This window comes from Lontra canadensis, unplaced genomic scaffold (genome assembly GCF_010015895.1).
Source record: "Lontra canadensis isolate GAN:19392208 unplaced genomic scaffold, GSC_riverotter_1.0 scaffold25, whole genome shotgun sequence".
Lineage (NCBI taxonomy): Eukaryota > Metazoa > Chordata > Mammalia > Carnivora > Mustelidae > Lontra > Lontra canadensis.
Genome location: NW_022631019.1, coordinates 5,740,359 through 5,760,221, shown reverse-complemented (window position 1 = coordinate 5,760,221; position 19,863 = coordinate 5,740,359). Strand labels below are relative to the sequence as shown.

Below are 19,863 nucleotides of genomic sequence, written 5' to 3'. Positions count from 1 at the left end.
GTTCTGAACATGGTTTTCACACAAGATGGAACAACAACAATGATAAAGGTAGAATGAACAGTAAAGAAGACCAAACCAGATGAGAAAAATAGATCATCTAAATTAGATGGCAAACAGATTTCATCTTTTCCAGGTGTAGAGGCTGAATGTAGTACATTTGGAAGGAGTGCTCTGATCAGTTGAGTGTTTTTCTTGGGTGTAGTTGTGGAAGGGAATATTTGCCATCTCTAGATTCATAGATGATCTGAATTTTTAGCCCAGATGAAGTACATGGCAAGGAACTCGGAGTCATGATATTAGAGTCACTCTACTGTCCTTGTAAAGACGTTGTCTAAAAGGTTTATTTTCTATGATTCAGGCTAGTGTACTTGGTACTAACCTCTAGAAAAATTATTGCTTCCCCCTGCTTGTGCTCTCTCTGTCAAATAAAACAAAACAAAATAAATAAATAAAAAATTCTTTCCTTACTTAGTATTTTGTGCTACTTTAAAAATGGAATTTGCTTTATTTATCCAGTTAAATTAAAAATAATTTTACTTGTTTGTACTGTTGAAACTTACTGGCATTAAGTTGTAATTTTTCCTGCTTCCCATCAAACGCTGTGAGGCATAGATGCCTTATGAATGATGTCGTCATGGGTATCTCCATCCTCCTCTCTTCCATCAATTCAGGGTTAATTCTTCTCAAGAAGTTTGCTGGTAGATGGGATGTCTGACTGGCTCAGTTGACCGCGCATGCTACTCTTGATCCTGAGGTTATAAGTTCAAGGCTCACATTGGGTGTAGCAGATTACTTAAAAAAAAAAAAAAAAAAAAAAAGGGAAAGTCTTAAAAAGAAGAAAAAAAAAGTTTGCCAGTGGAGAAGATACCCTCTGAAGTAGTTGCTGTCCCAAATGATACCACTTTGAAGCCCTGTATGTGTTGTTTTCTTTTTGAGTGTACAGATGTATGTACATCTGTATGTACAACTTTTGAGTGTGTTTACATCATAGAAGCTGAATGAGGAAAGAAAGTAAACTAGTTAATATGTCACCATTATAAACTGGCACAAATCATTAATATTTTCAGAGACGTTATCACCTCGCAGTTGGGTGGTAAGTTTTTGGAGTCTTATTTGTTGGTTGCTTATAAGAGCAAGCCAGCAGCCTTCCAGAGCTATTCTCTGTCTAGCACAGAACCTGGAGGAAGTGGATTAACACCACAGCGTGGGGGAGAGACAACAGAGAGGGTGGGGGTTCTTTTGTTTGAATCTCCTAGCTGGATACCAAAATCAGCCTGATGGACTGTGACAAATAAGGTCCCAGTCACAGTGAAACAGGATTTATATTTACCTAGAGTCTAATTGGACCGAGATTTCCTGCAGTTATGTTAAAATCCTCTGCCCTTATGCTTGGTGAGCAAGCGTTTGAACTCGAAGCTCTGGAGGTTTAGCTTTGTGGGCTCAATTAATTGTTAAATGTTCCCCTTATTATAATTATACATCGATGCCTTGCTTTGTAGTAGCCAAGGAAATTGCTGAAAGAGTTGTTTAATCTGTTATACTCTATCAGTTTTGTAAAAAGCTATTTTTAAAAGGAAACAATTTTGATTTGAAGTGGCATGGTGGTATTTGAGTTGGAGAGGATCGTTGAAATTGAAATGCAGGAATCTGGCTCTGCTCTTGACAGGGATTGGCTTGTAGTTGACGTTGACCCATGTGTTTGTCGTCTTTCCAGATGCCGCGGTCTGTTTGTTCTAACAGCTTCACCAGCTGAGAAAACCAGACTTTCCAAGATTAAAAACATTGTCTGTGAATTTAAAGATGGAACAGGGTTTTATGTGTGTTGAATTACTTTAAAGTGTATGTATATAAGAATGATTTCCTTTTGTAAAACATTTAAATACTAGAGGACTAGATACTTGTATACATGAGTTTTGCTTTGAAGATACCTAAATGCCCCCTACCCTACCAAAAGTAAAAATACGCTTTTCTTTTCCTTCCTGTGTTTGTGTTAATATAAATTTTGTAATAGATTTTTAAGTACCATGAAATAGATGGGAGCCGATAAGTAAGTTACCTGGTTCTTTTAAGTTAAGGCTTAAAATGCCTGGAAATGGGTAGACTTCTAAAGTCACTTTAACAAGTCTCTTAAATTCGTATATAATGACCCTTTGTCATTGTGTATGCATAAAATATCCAGTACCTTTAAATCTTTTTCATTATTTCACCATTAAATATGCATTCAAACTAATAAGGCAGCATACTATAGGTTGCATATGAAAGAAATTCTATGTTTGTTCACTCATTTGACCCCTGAATTTATTTTCTCACTTACTTATGTTTCTGAATTTCCTTATTCAGTTGCCTTTACAAGGAACACCTCTTCAGTGATGTTCTGTGTGATAATTAGTAAACTGTGTAAAAACTGAATTGTAGAAAGCAGAGAGAGAGTTGTTTTAGATTCCCTCGGAAGGCTGTAGGCCTCTTTCTGGCTTTCGTTGTGTGCTGGGCAGATGTCGATGTTTGACACGTGGTGTGTTAGTGGCTCACTTTCAACCGATCAATAGAGATATGGTAAGAAAAAATGTTGGGGGGGGTTGATTATGGCTTTAAGTTCCTTTTAAAAAGGGAATATGGAGTGAGTTTATAACAGATTTTTAATACTATTTCATTATGTTACTTTTCATTATTCTCAGCTTTTACATTAACATTTTAATTTGTGCTCCATTAGTGAAGCTGTGTGTGGGGCTCTAAGGCAGGCTGTTACTATTGTTATTAGGTGATATTTAGTTTTCGTGCTTGTCCTGTCATCCTCTTGTGCTGGTATTGTAAAACATAGGTACCGTACATACAATTACCATATTGATTGAGGGAATGTTAACAATACTTTGTATAATTATACTTTTTTTCTTCTTTAGTAGAGAGAAGGTAAATGTAAAAAATAAAGCTTCACCTGTTATGCTGTGTTTTTGTATGGTTGGGAACAATAAAAAGCTAAGAAGTAATGTTTTAATTACCACGATTCCATGGTGCAAAAATACACCTCAAGTTTTGAGGTTTGTATTTGAGAATTAACTCTAGCAGCTCTCAGCCCTCAGAGGAACGTTATGCTTCTTCCTTACAGAGGATTTTATATCTCACATTTCAGGCTGGGCAGTGGACACCTCCTGTCCAGCTTGCTCTGTGTACTGGCTAGAAGACATTTTGAAGGAGAAGAACCTTGAGCCATCTTTCAGGCTCATAAACTAGAATGCTTTTGAAGTTTGCAACTATCCAGAAAGTGGATATCTGGTATCATGGAGTTGCCGTGCTTTTGGCATTCCTGTCCTGGTGGGTTGAGGCTTCTTGTTCATAGAAAGCAGCAGTTTTGTCATATGTTTTACTTCTCTTCACACCCCCCATCCCCAGCTGCTAGGATACACAGTGCTGTGGCTCCTACTACAGCCACAGGTGGGTCTCCAACTCCCTTTTCAGTGTTGTTCCTGTACTAATGGCAGGTGGTCCCATTTTAATATTCTCGCCTCTATATTCACCTGGTGCCTTTGCCCTGTGAATGTATTTATAAAATTTGGCTATAGGTCTTTCTTTTTATCTTTCTCCTAATTTCCCCTCCTGTGTTTGTTCTCTTTTCTTTTTGATAAGCAAATAATACATTCAGAGAAGAACATGGAAATGCTCAGATAAGCAGAACATAAAAGTCTCAAAACCATGACATTAATAATTTTTTGTATTACGCTGTGGGGTTATGCTGTTCAGAGTTTTGTAATAATGCTTTTGAAATTAACATGTTCTGAATTTATTGCCATGCCAGTAATTATAAATCTGAGTCATTATTGTTGCTTTCTATACCAAGAATACTGGCATTCTCAACCTGGAAGGGTCCATGGTCAACCAAGGGGACAGTGAATTCAGGAGACTATAAACTTGAGTGGGTAAAAATTGTATCTTTATTTTCACTGATTCATTACCTTTCAAATGACATTTAGCATTCAGTCATGCTTTAGTTAGGAAGATAGGCAATAAACCATAGTGATATTGGCAGTACCTATGACACCAGTATGAGCCACAGATATTCCCATATCATATAACAGAGAGAAAAACATCTGAAAGTAATGTTTATGTTCACCAGGACTTTGAAATTATAAGAGGTTATTAAGGCAGTAAACTTTAGTAAATTTTATTATTTAAGGAGTCAGTTAAGAAATACATATAATTACAAATATTTTTTCTCATACTGTGGTAAGTATTTTAATACTTTTTCGTGTGTGAATTTAAAACAAAATTGCTTTTGAAGAGTTGTGTATAGGTTACTAAAGGCACTTGCTGCCCGAAAAATATTAGGTGCACCCACAGTAATGAATAGGTACCAGGGATGTGACTTGTATATTGTTGGATTTTAGGTTATTAACAAATATTTTCCTTTATGAACAACAGTGGTGAGCATTTATTCATTTCTGTTCACTCTCCTTAGGAATAGAACTGCTGAGTTAAAAGGTGTATCTGGATGTCCAAAGATTTTTAATGTACTGCCATTGTAAGTCTTTCCAATTACCCTGATGTACCATGGGATTTTGGCCTCTGCAAATGACTGAGTTTGTGGTTTTGAAACTGCAGAAGTGTTTTCTAGGTAGAGCAGGAGACTCCACATTACCTCTGGATAGTATATCTTCACTTCAGAGAATGGATCAGACGCACTTGTGTGCTCTGTTTTTTATCCACAGTTAATGGCGTGGAAAGGAGGAGATAAAGCTGTGACATTAGAGAGAATGCCTTCTTTCCAGTATGAAGTAAAATATGGATTATATTCCAAGAATTTAGTGTATTATGAATTCTGGTCAGCTTTAACTTTTATAAATGATCACATGTTCCAGAAAGTTTGGTTATCAGTGGTTCCTGTGTTTTTGTTGGAGGAGCAGCCACATACTCTCTCTCAAGTCCTAAAATCAAGCTTACGTGGAAGTGGAGAAGGAAGGGAGACCCTGAGGGGTGCCAGCAGACGCTGTCAACTGCCTTCTGCTTGACATGCCAGTCAGTGTGCAGAAGTTACTATCCCTTGTGTACGTCCTGTGAAACCTTCAGGCTAGAGGCGGCTGTAGAAGCTTGGCGTAGCTGTAGTCTCTTCAGGGAGGCAGTTGTGGACTTTGTTCTGCCTTGTTTTATCGGCCTTTGGGGACTGATTGCTAACCCTACTGAAAGGTAATGCTCCGCTGTCTGTTCAGACTGTCTGAGTCATTCTGAATCGAGCTCACTGTGTTGTATGTTTTCACATACTTGCTGGGGTTATTTGTTCCTTCCTAGCTTTTCCTGTTTAAAAAAAAATTGAATGTTTCCCCCAAATCATTGTTCATGAATCACTCTGTTCAAGAATGTAGTTTAAATATTTTGCCCCATTTTAAAATAATTTAAAGATACTTGTGTTCCGTGGCCAGAAATGCTGAATTGTGAATAGTAAATTCTTGGTCAGGTTCTTTAGCTATAGCCAAAGGTTTTATTAATTTTATTGGGTGTGGCCTCCATCCCCACTGGCAGTTTTGATATGTTTCATGTTCCATCTCCAGTCAGTATATTTGCGTTTAGGCTAATGGGAAGGATGAGGAGAGCAGGGCTGCCTCTTTTCAGTAATCAGTCCCCAGAAGTTGAAATACTGTAGTTCTGTTTATATCCCCTGCCAGAGTTTAGTCATATTATAAAATCAGCTATAAGGGAAGCTGAGAAATGTCATGTTTATTCTAAGTGGCCCTAGAACCTTCTAGACATCAGATATTCTGTTACTAAGGAAGAAGGGGAGAAGGAATGCTACACTTAGCTAGCAGTCTCTGCACAGAGACTAAAACACATGTGCAATTAAAATTATTGCAGACATACAGTGACTTACTTGTTTTCATGCCTGGCTCTGATATTAGAATGGTGAACTTGGCAAGGGAAGGACTGTATTTTTATTCATCTCAGTATCTCTGACATTAGCTGGTATGTAGCTGGTGCATAGGAAGTCTCTGTGTGAATGTTTTAGGAGTTTATGATTCTCTTTCTTGTAGAGCATATTTGTTTTTATTTTTTAACTTTAATATAATCTCTACAGGATTTGTCTATTACTACTTCAGTTAAAATGGAGAAGTCTAATTTTTTCCCCCAAAGTTCTGATTCATTTCATCTCAGCAGATGTTCAAAACATGATTTTTACAAGGTATAAATTACAAAAAGCAAAAGTCTCATTAAGTCTTATATGGGCCCAGAGCAGCTGCAATCATTTTTTTGATGTGTGTTGAGTACAGTTTCGGATAGAAAGCATCCAGAGCTTCTTACAGTCCAAACAATAAACTAAATCTCTCATTTCATTTTGGGAATCAAGAGGCATTTAGGTACTTTAAATACTACTACCTTGCATAGATCTTTGCTAATTTCGATTATAAAAGTGAGAGGTGAATGGCAGATTACCAGACAAGATCTCACCTTCTCCCACATATCCCCCAAAAGAATACTTTTTAGCCTGAGAATGATGTATATGTTCTAAAGCAAAATAACCGCATGTAGAATCCTAAGATAGATCATTGGAAATAGTTGTATAGGTGGAATTTTTCCCCCAAATACCTGTTGAGTACTTACAAAATTACATTTTATAATTCACAGGGGACTAAAGATCTTTAATGAAAATTTGAGGTCTCAATATTTATTCAGTCATGTGAAATTGACTGGAAGTTTTATTCTTAAAATATCTTTAGTTTTTTAAGGTTTTTAAATTTATTTTTATTAACATATAATGTATTATTTGTTTCAGGGGTACAGGTCTGTGGTTCATCAGTCTAACATAATTCACAGTGCTCACCATAGCACATACCCTCCCCAGTGTCCAACACCCAGCCACCCCATCCCTCCTACCACCCCCTCCACTCCAGCAGCCCTCAGTTTGTTTCCTGAGATTACGAGTCTCTTACGCTTTGTCTTCTTCTCTGGTTTCTTCTTATTTCATTTTTTTCTTCTCTTCCCCTATGATCCTCTGCCTTGTTTCTCAGATTTCACATGTCAGTGAGATCATATGATAGTTATCTTTCTCTGATTGACTTATTTCACTCAGCATAATACCCTCTAGTTCCATCCACGTCATTGCAGATGCCAAGATTTCGTTTCTTTTGATGGCTGCATAGTATTCCATTGTATATATACACACCATATCTTCTTTATCCGTTCATCTGTTGATGGACATCTAGGTTCTTTCTGTAGTTAGGCTGCTGTGGACATTGCTGCTATAAACATTCGGGTGCACATGCCCTTTCGGATCACTGCATTTGTATCTTTAGGGTAAATACCCAGTAGTGCAATTGCTGGGTCATAGGGTAGTTCTATTTTCAGTTTTCTGAGGAATCTCCATGCTGTTTTCCAGAGCAGCTGCACCAGCTTGCATTCCCACCGATAGCGTAGAAGGGTTGCCCTTTCTCCGCATCCTTGTCAACATCTGTCGTTTCCTGATTTGTTAATTTTAGCCATTCTGACTGGTGTGAGGTGGTATCATTGTGGTTTTGATTTGTATTTCCCTGATGCTGACCGACGTTGACCACTTTTTCATGTGTCTCTTGGCCATCTGGATGTCTTCTTTGAAGAAATGTCTGTTCATGTCCTCTGCCCATTTCTTGATTGGATTATTTGTTCTTTGGGTGTTGAGTTTGATAAGTTCTTTATGGATTTCGGATACTAGCCCTTTATCTGGTATGTCATTTGTGAATATCTTGTCCCATTCTGTTAGTTGTCTTCTGGTTTTGTTGACTGTTTCCTTTGCTGTGCAAAAGCTTTTGATCTTGATGAAGTCCCAGTAGTTCATTTTGCCCTTGCTCCCCTTGCCTTTGGCGATGTGTCTAGGAAGAATTTGCTGTGGCTGAGCTCAAAGAGGTTGCTGCCTGTGTTCTCCTCAAGGATTTTGATGGATTCCTGTCTCACGTTGAGGTCTTTCATCCATTTTGAGTCTATTTTTGTGTGTAGTGTAGGGAAATTTGCCAGGTTCATTGTTCTGCGTGTGGCTGTCCAATTTTCCCAACAACATTTGTTGAAGAGACTGTCTTTTTTCCATTGGACATTCTTTCCTGCTTTGTTGAAGATTAGTTGACCATAAAGATGAGGGTCCATTTCTGCATGCTCTATTCTGTTCCATTGATCTAAGTGTCTGTTTCTGTGCCAGTACCATACTGTCTCAATGATTACAGCTTTGCAGTAGAGCTTGAAGTCCACAAAGATACCTTTAGTTTTTGACTTTAATTTTAAACTAAGCACTTGACCAAACAACAGTAGCAAGAACAACAAAAACCCAAATAAAAGAAAATAATGATTTAAGTGTGAGAGGGAAGAGGTACGGATAGAATAAGTGAGTCAGGGAATAGGGTTCATTTGCTCTTAGAAGTTTATACAAATTACATAAACTATAAAATTCTGTAAAGCAGAGAATTAAACTTAATGCCTGAAATAGTCTTTAAATACACTAGTAGAATTTAATGGGGTATGTTAGACGTCAGCAATAGTATTAGCAGCATATTGATCAGCTGATAAGAATCCAATCTTCTGTACCTATAACTTTGTACAAGGAGTTTTGTGGAGGTGAGGAAGGGCAAGATACAAAGGTAGACAGGATTCTAGTCCTTGATCTTCATTTTATAGGGAGAAATTACACTTATTCAAGTGATGTTTTATATTAGTAACAGGCAGTGAGTGGACAGATGCCAACTGAATAGGACAGACTATACGTTGGTGATAGTGGGGAAGACATGAAGGACCATGAAGACTTTGATTTGGGTCCTGGAGTTTGGACAGAATTACAGTAGGACTAGGTAGAGGCAGAGCATCTCTGTTAGGGGCAACAGCATGGGGAATTTCATGGAACAGGGCATGACATGGTTTTGTAACTATGATTCAGGACCCAGTTGAGTAGATGTAAATATCATGCTGTAGAAAGGAATGAAAAGGGTAGCTTGTGGTTTTCCTTTACTTCTCTTGTGTGTGGATTGCAGTTTGTCGGTCTGTGATTCTGGTGGTTCTAGTTTTGGGGCAGCAAATTCTGGATGCTTGCCTTAAAATTATTTGGGTCTTGATTTGATAAGTTTCTTTTAAGGTGCTTTTTTGCATGCCTTTTTCTCCTGTTAGCATCTCCTAGACGGATGTGTGGATGCTTAGGTGAAAGACTAATAACTCAAGAAGAGAACTCACTCATGGGATTGTTGTATTGTCTGGTAAATAAAACTCAGAGGTAAATTTCTGTAAATGGAGTATCAGTTTTAGAAGCAATTCAGTACAGTAGTTGGTAATCTGTGTCATGTATCTTGTGTGTATATCTAAATCCATATAGTAAGTTTAGCCTACTTATTTTTTTTAATTTATTTTTTTAAAATTTTATTTTATTTTATTTTTTATAAATATATAATATATTTTTATCCCCAGGGGTACAGGTCTGTGAATCGCCAGGTTTACACACTTCACAGCACTCACCCCAGCACATACCCTCCCCAATGTCCATAACCCCATCCCCCTCACCCAACCCCCCTCCCCCCAGCAGCCCTCAGTTTGTTTTGTGAGACTACGAGTCACTTATGGTTAGTCTCCCTCCCAATCCCATCTTGTTTCATTTATTCTTCTCCTACCCCCTTAACCCCCCATGTTGCATCTCCTCTCCCTCATATCAGGGAGATCATATGATAGTTGTCTTTCTCCGATTGACTTACTTTGCTAAGCATGATACTCTCTAGTTCCATCCACGTCGTTGCAAATGGCAAGATTTCATTTCTTTTGATGGCTGCATAGTATTCCATTGTGTGTATATACCACATCTTTACGCATTTGTCTGTTGATGGACATCTAGGTTCTTTCCATAGTTTGACTATTGTAGACATTGCTGCTATAAACATTCGGGTACACGTGCCCCTTCGGATCACTACATTTGTATCTTTAGGGTAAATACCCAGTAGTGCAGTTGCTGGGTCATAGGGTAGTTCTATTTTCAACATTTTGAGGAACCTCCATGCTGTTTTCCAGAGTGGTTGCACCAGCTTGCATTCCCACCAACAGTGTAGGAGGGTTCCCCTTTCTCCGCATCCTCGCCAGCATCTGTCATTTCCTGACCTGTTAATTTTAGCCATTCTGACTGGTTTGAGGTGATATCTCATTGTGGTTTTGATTTGTATTTCCCTGATGCCGAGTGATATGGAGCACTTTTTCATGTGTCTGTTGGCCATCTGGATGTCTTCTTTGCAGAAATGTCTGTTCATGTCCTCTGCCCATTTCTTGATTGGATTATTTGTTCTTTGGGTGTTGAGTTTGCTAAGTTCTTTATAGATTTTGGACACTAGCCCTGAAATCCATGAAAATTGAACCATCTGTCTGTTCAGACTGATAACTGAACTTATTTTCCCAGCCTTTAGTTATATTTAATTCCTCTTTCTAAAAAGCTGATAATAAATATTTGAAAGGGTTGAAATGTTATATATGAATGTATACAGTAGTCTTACAAGAAAGACTTAAAAGATGGGGATGCCTATAAAATACAAAAAAACAATTGGTGTGGGAAATTCTGTAGCTTGGTGCTTCAACTGTGGAACAGTTGCTTTTAGAAAATTGAGAACTGCAGACTACAATTAACTGTCATTAATTTCCGTGAATAGAAATATGTTCCATTTACTGTACAATCAGGAGCCAGGCTTGAATGAGTTTAAATAGATGAAATCTAAATCGTCCTGGCAGTCCATTAAACACCAGCAGAAAACCTGTAAAGAAAATGGATTCGCTATGATACCAGTTCATAATAAAATCATTTGCCAAATAAGAATTATAGCTCAGGCGTAGAGAATTCTCTTGTGTATTTCCAGTGAGCACTGCAAATTGGCTGAACCATTTGTTGTAAAGCCCAGGCTCCCAGCACATTGTTTTCTGAGTAGGAGCAAGCAGTGTTGCTTGCAATCTGCTCTGCGGGATGTGACACCAGAAGATCAGACCAGGGATTTGTTTGTTGTCAGCCATATGGGGAGAGTGGAAGCTTCACTCCATCCTGTCGCTGGTTATATTTTTCCTACGATTACTGGGCAGAGCCTTCCTAGAAGTGTTTGAATTCTATTCGAGTTGGTTTCCTAAATGTACAAATTAGTTGCAGTTGTGATCATTGCGGTGACGACCTATTGTTTTTCATTAACAATCAGTCAGCCTCAACGTAATAGGGATTTTATCGCAGATTTATTTTTTTTTAAGATTTTATTTATTTATTTGACATAAAGAGACACAGCGAGAGAGGGAACACAAGCAGGGGAAGTGGGAGAGGAAGAAGCAGGCTTCCCGCTGAGCAGAGAGCCTGATGTGGGGCTTGACCCCAGGACCCTGAGGTCATAACCTGAGCCGAAGGCAGACACTTAACAACTGACCCACCCAGGCGCCCCGAGAATTCATGTTTTAGATAGGACCCACTGACTTGGGGGTAGGGTTGTTACCCACCTTCCCAAGCACTAGAAAGGTAGGTGCAGTGGGGCAGCAAGAGTGGGAGCAAGCTGGAAATGCCTCTTCCCCGTGTCTCTAATGCCCTAACACCTTTTGCTTCCATGGGGCAGATGGCCACCACTGATTTATAAAATAGATCCTCCCCTGCCAGCTAGATTCTGGGTGTTCTCTTATGGCACAAAAGCTCCACACAGTCATTAGACACTGTAGAGGAGCTCCACATCACTGAACTGGAGTTTGGATGTTCAGCTGGCTTGGGTCTTTTTCGCAGTTGGGATTCAGTGTGGATCACAAGGAGGGCTTTTAGAGGAACATTTGCGGAAGGAAATGGTGGTGAGAGGGCTTCAGACACTCTTTGCTTGAGTAAGAGTGTCAACCTAGGGCCAATGCTTAGCGTATCCATGTAACTGGTAAGATTGCTGCTGCTGGCAGGGCAGGGTTCTCAACTCTGTGCAGCAGATGATTGATTTGAGACATGGGGTGGGGTCTGGCCGCAGCAGTTACTCCAAAACACCAGCATCACTTCTTCAAGTTAGAAATGTGACTGTTTTGGATCAGTCTTTAAGCTTTTGATGTACTAGAAGATTTTTTGACTTCTAGAGGAGAAAAGGGGAAGGTGGGAAATTGAAACAGCCTCCCACCTGGTTTTTCTCGTCATTTAATTTCCTGTCAGCATTGAGGTTTATCCTGAGATGAATGTTTGCTGGAAGTATACAACTTCATGTCTTTAGATAAAAGCTCACTTTGTAGTGCTAAGTTGTAATCTGTAGACATTGGAATATGTGGGATTTAATTTTCATGAAGTTTAAAAAGGAAGGGACCAAGGATATGTTACCTCAGATCTTTTTCCCACTGGCTTTAGACTCTTTAAGGTGTAGCAAGTCCATTTTGGTGACAGTTTTCAGGCTTAGAACCCAGGATGGAGGTAAACACTGAGAGGATTTCACTTACTGAGGTGCAATTTTCCCAGTTTTTGTTTCCTTTTCCCTTTTTAGTTCTCCGGGGTTCCGAGGTGATGTGGGTATATCCCATCCCTGCAAAAGAATCTAGTAGAAAACTGGAAGTAGACCATCTTGCAATTGAGTTAATCCTTAAAGAAGTATTTATTAGAAAATAACATTTATGTTCACACTGATGTTACACAACAGTGTTTTTAATGGGATCTCCTATAAGTGCTTTTCTGTTTTTACATTTTTGTTCAGGTCAGTTGCTCCTTGTATAGTTCTTGAGTGTTTACTGTGGAGTGTAGTGTCTCGTTATAGAGGTGAGGAATGGTGATGGGTTTGACTGGTGCACAGATGCGGAGGCTGCTCCTTTGGAGGCCATGCAGTGCGGGTTGGGATTTCAGCGTTGTTTCTCACATGCGCGTGTAGCTCCGTACCTTTTTGCATGTTGGATGTTCGGAAACAGCCATATTAACTAGTGAGATAGCTGTGGACTTTTGACCCTGTAATATTAGACCAGTCGGCTGATACCTCACTGGAAGGTTCGGTGTCCAGGGTGGAGGAATCCTGTGTAAGGGAAATGGAACACAGAAGGACGAAGCAGTCCTGAGAGTCCACCTTCTTGTCCACCACTGTGCTACACTGCGTGTCTCTGGGAATGTGTTTGTGAGAAAGTCTGTGCATGCTTTTCCTCTTCTTTTCTTCTCTCTTTTTTTAAACAAGGAGAAGGGTTTCTTTTAGAAATTATATTTCAGTGGCGCTGTCATGCCTTGCAAAGGGATGAGAGGGTATTTCAAAGATTAAGGGGGCAGATGCGCATTAACAGGAGGGAGATTCTTTAAAGGACAGAGCCCAGCACAGGCTGGGCCTCGCCTGCACATTGTGACCGCAGCTTTAATGCTGGCTCACAGCGCTGCTTGCTCAATTAGGTGGTGAGGTAGGTGTCCACTGTGCTCTGGGAGGAGGCTGTCAGGAAGGATGCTGACAGGTTCTTTGTGTTTCAGGATGACAAACTGCCTGAGGCTTCAGGCTGTGGTTTTTACCCTTGAGAGGCCCATGCTCTTGCTCTATTTACATAAACCTGCTGATTTGCTGAGGATTGAAAAGCAGAGAGGGCTTTCTTTGCCTTAAGAATCTGCCTTCATGTTTTGGCTGACTTAGTTCGCCAGCTTAGCAAATGCTCTCTGTTGTTTGCAGATGGCACAATAGATTCTTGGACGCAAAGCTATGTTGAGGTTGTGAGGAACAGCCAGAAACACCCCTGTTCAGTATCATTGCACGGATCATGGGTACAGGATTTGAGGTCGCTTAATCGTGTGATCCGTTCCCTGGCAGAGGCTCGATGTTAGAGAACAGGTCTCAACCTAGACCCGTGGTTTTATTTCCAGACACCCCTAGTAAAGAAAAAAAGGAGTTACATGTATTGTTTGAAATAATTGATATCGATGGTAATAGCCTCACTCATTTCTCTGGCGTATTTCAGCTTGCTGATTTTAAGATTAAAAAAATACGTGTATTTGCCCTGCAGCAGCCGTTTGCTCAATCTGTAAATATGTATTTTCGTATGGGTAATTTTGAAAATGTGCATCATGCACTTAATGGATTACTTCAGCTTTGCTCAGTTTTTTTCAGAACTGCTGGCTTTGTTTAAAAAAAAGGAGGGGGGCTTGCTTGCTTTGCTTTTCCTTTCTTTCTAAGAAAAAAGGTGTCTGTAGTACTTGTGTCGGCTATGGGAGATTTTTAGGTTGAGGATCATTGATTCAACTGACTGAAACCAATTTTCTAACCAGCCTCAGACGATCTATGCACTTATAAATTGCATGAAATTCTTGGCAAATCATTTTGGCTTTAAAAGATTACTGGGCATATATTCCAACTGAAAATTTAACATTGCTCTTAACTTACGTTCTCCTCTTGCCCTTGCCAAATTAAATCACTTTAGTTTTGTGCTCGCCATAAACATCTATATGAAATTATTTTCTTAAATAGCTGCTTCTTTAATGAGACAAGAGGGAAATATTTCTTATGAGTATTTGGCCTTATTTAACCTTGTTTTGAAAATCACTAAGAGTAATAATAAGTAGATTTTTTTCCCGTGAGACTTTAATTCCAGATTGTTGCTTAGGATGTACAGTTGGATCACTCTGATTTTTATGGGAGGGTAATAAAGAAAAATTTGACTCTACAATAATTTTTCATGCTTTTATTTTTAAAATGAATTTAAGTCAGGTCAAAACAATGTATTTTTCCCCATTTCTTTGGCAAGTTAGACATTGTGAAAAATTTTAATTTATATTACCCCTGATCTTAGTGATTCTGTGTTTAAGGACTACTTACATAAAATAAACTTAAATTTTGTCTTTTAATTATGAAGTGAGCTTATCTTCTTCATGTATGAGTTTCCAGATACAGATAGAGATCACTTGATACAGTGACCTGTTTTACAGATTATTATTAGTCTCTTACATATGAATTAGGATCAATAGTAGCTTTTTTTGGTAGTAGCTTTTTATGTCAATAGCTGACATAGTAGCTTTTTAAACAAAAAGAGGTGACTTTTTATCTGTTAACGAGGCATTAATAAGTAAATGTGGTAATTCCATCTGTCAGGTTTAGGGTTCTTTTCCACACCACCTTATTCCTCATGGCAGTGTTTCTCTGGTGAGCAGGCGAGAGTCTGCCTCCAACACTGCCAAGAAGCTTTTAGGCACAAGGATACCAGGGGTCGTCCTCCATGTCCCAGTATAGTCCTTTCCTCCCTCTCTGAGAGTGTTACATCCAGGTATATTTATAGATAATTATTTTCCTGATGTAACTTTGCAGTGAGAATCCTTTTCTGGAAAGTTTTTTTGTATTCAAGTTACTAGATATTTTAAGCCTCAGAGTTAGAAGGTTTATAGTTATAATGATTCTATGGATTATGAAAAGTATACTTAAAGCTTTTTTAAGGAAGGAGATGTTGCCATTTCTTTTCAGAGGAGCCATGAGCCAGTAATGGCCCTGGAGCTAACTCATGATAAAGCAGGTGCTGGTGGAATGAAGGAATTAAGGGTTTGGCATGGACAGGGTGGTGGAATTTTGGATACTGTAGCCCAGTGGAGGTTGAGATGGGGTGCGGGACCAGACCATTGTGTGCTGCACATTTTGGTCCCATGGACTTTAAGGAAGTGGAGTCATTAGTCGGGAAGTGACCCATTTGTGTTGAAGTCAGTGAGTGTATAGCCTGGTATGACAGTGTTATGAGATTTAGAAGAAAATGCTCTCTGTAGGAGGTGATAGGAAGAAGAAGGCCTCTAGACTGTGATTTGTGTTCAGGTTGAGTGAGACAGGTAAATAATTGATATCCAGAGATATGAAATACTGGTATTCTGTACATCAGGGATTGGGACACAGAAATTAAGAATTATTCCAAAATTGTGCAGATTGGAACTGCAGTTTTTTTATGTAGGGAATGTTTTTAGTTGAATACCAAATTAGGGATAAGAAGACAGATATCTACCCAAGTAGGAAGAGTTCTCTTGTTCCTTGAGATGATTGGCATGTTAAATGGATATTGCCTGAATGTTAAGCAGAGTTATTTAGCATCCTGGACCCTGGAACAAAATAGAAAGTTCTGTCAGCAGTTTATTCCTGAGCTACTGTTCTGCATGGATTCAGGGATCGAATCTTTGTTGTTGAGTCTCCATCTGAGTAGAGAAATCAGTCGGGACATTCTGGATGCCTAGATGATTGGCATTCAGATTTCTTCTTTTTCTGACTTTGGGCTACAGAAATCCTGATGTCTTTCAGAAAGTTTCTTGGAAGGAAGTATCCTTGGTGAGGGCTTTCTTCATGATCTACCTCTTAATGGCTCAGCTAGTGCTTGTGGTGGTACTGGGCTGTCCATGGGATGGATGGCTCCAAATTTCTGCTCCTTTTCTTTTTCTTGGCTCTGCGTGTTTAACATAAGGCAGTAGAGGAATCTGCTTGTATTCTTATGCATCTGAGTTATTCTAAGATTCACTTACCATGAAGGGTCATGAGGAGGGATAAAACAAATAGCATTTCGAATGTGGGTCTTATGGTTATTATCCTTAGAAAATTTGATTGACTACAGATGCATTTAGTTCTCAGTAAATAATACTTAGAGGTTCCTATTTTAAGCTTTATGATGATCTTGGGTTGCCTTGTGGAGAGTGTTAAAGTCCCTTTAAAGCCACTGCTTCTCTTAAAATCGTTGCTTCTTTAAAAAAAAAAAAATAAAAGAGCAGCCCTTTAAGACTCCAGCTGTGGAGAATGTTAGACATAATTACCCAACCATTGCCATGTCAAATGTAATTTAAGAAAGCGCTCTTAATCCCTTGAGGAAAGTGTGGTTTGGTTTACTGCATCCCTTCTCTGATTGGGTGCCTTGGTTTTCTTTATAATTAGAAAACATAAAGTGTTTAAGTTGAAATTTAATAGTAAATTATCCACAACTGGTTAGATTTCTTTCTTTTTCTTGGTTTAGGTGCAAAGGTCATTGTAACAGTATGTTCAAGCCAGTCATCTTTATATCTTTCATGGATTTCCTCACAAATTGTTTACTGAAAACAAAGAAGCACTTGGCAAACCATGTCTCTTTGTGAAGACATGGTACCATCTCTCTGAATGAGACATTCAAGATTTTGTCTTGTGTAGCTGTGATCAAGTAATTCTCTTGGTTGGATTTTCTTCCTCAAAAAATGGTTAATCCTGTTTCTTTCTCCCCCTTCTTCAGGCACCCTGGAAACAGTAATTGAGGCTTTATCAGGTTCTTTAAATTATCAGAAAAGTGGTCGATAAGACCCCAAGGGCTGTTTTCCTCTAGCTTAAACTTACTTGTAATTTACGATTCATCTTTGAAACAAATTTTCTATAAAAGATATGTACTTTGCCTTGTGTTTATTTATGAAGTGGCTTTATGGGCCCTGTCTTTGTTCCCTTAATGGTAAATATCATTGTTTTAAAATTTCTTTTTCTTTTAAAGACTGTGTGTATATCGAGAGTCGGAGGCCAAACACGCCGTATTTCATCTGTAGCATTCAAGACTTCAAACTGGTAAGCATTTTTAAATGTGCTGTTGATTCTCCTCTGTGCCTTCTTTTTTTCCAGTTGCATTCGCTGTCTCTCTCAGTTGCTTCTTGCTGGTTGTGGACTTGATAACCAGGCCACTTCCGAGTGCTCACTGCCTGGCAGCTGCACCACACGTGTAAGGCAGTTACCTGTTGTATCCTTCTGGTTTTGTAACACTTCCAAAGCTTGTACTGTGAGCAATGTTCCCAAAGTTTTCATTTTTCTAGCAATTGTTTTGACAATAATTTCAGAGATTTTCTTGAGTTTCTGAAGTAGTTTGTTTCTTCTCAGCCATCGTGAAGAGCCTGAAGTAAAGTAGATTTGGGAATTGGTGGTGAGTTGGAAGAAAAGAATATTAACGCGCCAGAGACTAGTTTTTGGTGGCAACTATCATTTCCTTAGAGATTTTAGTGAGTATGGAGTGTATCTTGGGGTCACCTGGTGATGGAGTTTGGGGAAAGGAACTCTGGCTTGGGGATAGCACGGCTACTGTACTTCTTATTACAAACCAGCCCCAAATTTAGAGGTGTTGATACTGCCCCTTAGGCAATCTCTGGGTTTTAGACTGGTGATTCCCACACTTGGGACTTTGGATCCCTGGATATCTGTAGAGATTTTACAAAGGTCTGCAAATAAACATTCTTAGTCTAAAATATGCCTCTCCTGTGTTTGTACAACTACTTTTCAAATATATTAATATGCTGGCGTGCTTTTAAAAATTCACTTAATATTTAATGACAGTACACAGTTAAGAATCAGCTTATTACATATTTTCCTCAAATAACTGCTGTGTGAAATACTGTCAGAGTACTGCCATTTGGGGGATCTTTTAAAACATTAAAGAGGGATCTTTGTACTTGAAGGTTGTGAACTGCTGTCTCCCTTCTTAGGTATAGAGAAATCCCAATTCTTTAGCTCGGTAGAGGTATGTATAAGTCTCTGTGAATGTTTTTTTCCAAAACCCTTTGTAACTTGACAATATCTGTATTCTCACATTCTGTATGTGATACTTCAGTCTAAAGAAAGGTAATGTAGTAGGGAGAGAACTTTAATTCTGCATCTCCTTTGTTTCTTTTTATCATTTTTAATGACCCCAAATACCCAATTAGTATATTCCAAGTTAGCTAGTTCAAAAAAATTGCATGCCACTTATTTTTCCTTACTAAAGTTTTGTTGCATTAAGTAACACATGCTTACTGTTTTAAAAGAGAGTCAAAAGTGCCATTTACTTCTAAGATTTATTTATTCTTGGTAGGCTGCTTTTAAGTTCCCTGCTTGTTTTACAAGGAGGTCTTGAAGTGTAATTTTGTAAATCAAACGCTTTCTGTTCCCATTTTATGTCAACATGAAGTTTTGCCATTTTTAGAGGTCTTTGCTATTTATTAAATATTTTTTTTCAGAGATATCTTTTTGCAGATGCTGCACTGACATCTGAAAATCTGGGCAGTGGTCTTCCTGATGAATTTTCTTTTGCTTGCAGCAACTGCTACTTCTCTGTCCCTGCTTATCCTTTTTGTGTGTGATTTTTTTTTTTTTTTAAACCAAACATAATACCAGTGCACCATGGAAAAGACATACTTGTGAAGTAAAATTGCAAAGGTTTTTTTTTTTTTAACCTATTAGATTCAGACCCCTTTTTGTACAATTTTAGCACATTAGCAGGTACCTTCATGTTTGAACAGCTTTTCTTATGAAATGCTGATTACAATGTGATAGTTGCTGTTTGGGGCAGAGGTTCCTGCTGAGTTACAGTAATTGCTCAGTGTATTAACAGCAATAAAAGCTGAAGCTTCTGTCGTCAGCATTGGTCTGGTACAACACATTAAAGCTGTCTGCAAACACAGTGTGGGGAGTGGGCGCGGTATGTAAGTTGTACACTGCTATGTCTCTTGTTTTTGTTGAGTTCTGTATTCAGCACATGATTGTAGTTGTTGTGTAAGAATATTTACTGAAGAAAGAATGCAGTTATTGTCTGGATACCCACTTTCTTCTTTTCTTGATTGCAATTTTACTTACGAAAAGATAGCTTAATAGATGAGAATAATCATAGCTTTTTTTCCCTTCAGCTTACCCAGGCTATAAGGGAAAAAGATGAACAGAAGGAAATATGCTTAGTTTCTCTGCAAGATTTTAAAAAGAAGAAATTGGAGTTGGTTTTGCCCACAGCAGATACCATGCATGGCAAGTGGAGCAGTAGAAAACAAAAACACAATAGCTTTGAAATGTTGTTGACTAATTGTATATCTTTTTAAGCTTTTCTGGTTTGGGGTTGTAACTGAGAGCTGTGTTCCTTTGTTTACACCATGAATTAGAATGACCCCTTACCTTGGTGAGTTTTTGAACATATGGTATATTTGGGACTGTAAAAACTGGGCAAATGCCCTTATGGTACATATTAAGTAAGATTACA

General features: G+C 38.6%; 1 protein-coding gene across 4 annotated transcripts in view; it reads left to right on the top strand.

Annotated features, from left to right (window-relative positions):
- Nucleotides 1-19,863, top strand: part of RERE (arginine-glutamic acid dipeptide repeats) — a 443,179-nt gene that overhangs the window by 194,870 nt on the left and 228,446 nt on the right. For all 4 annotated transcript variants that reach the window (XM_032863320.1, XM_032863323.1, XM_032863322.1 and 1 more), the window contains exon 3: nucleotides 17,368-17,438. In XM_032863320.1, coding sequence (XP_032719211.1) covers nucleotides 17,368-17,438 — 71 coding nt within the window. The remainder of the gene's footprint in view (nucleotides 1-17,367; nucleotides 17,439-19,863) is intronic.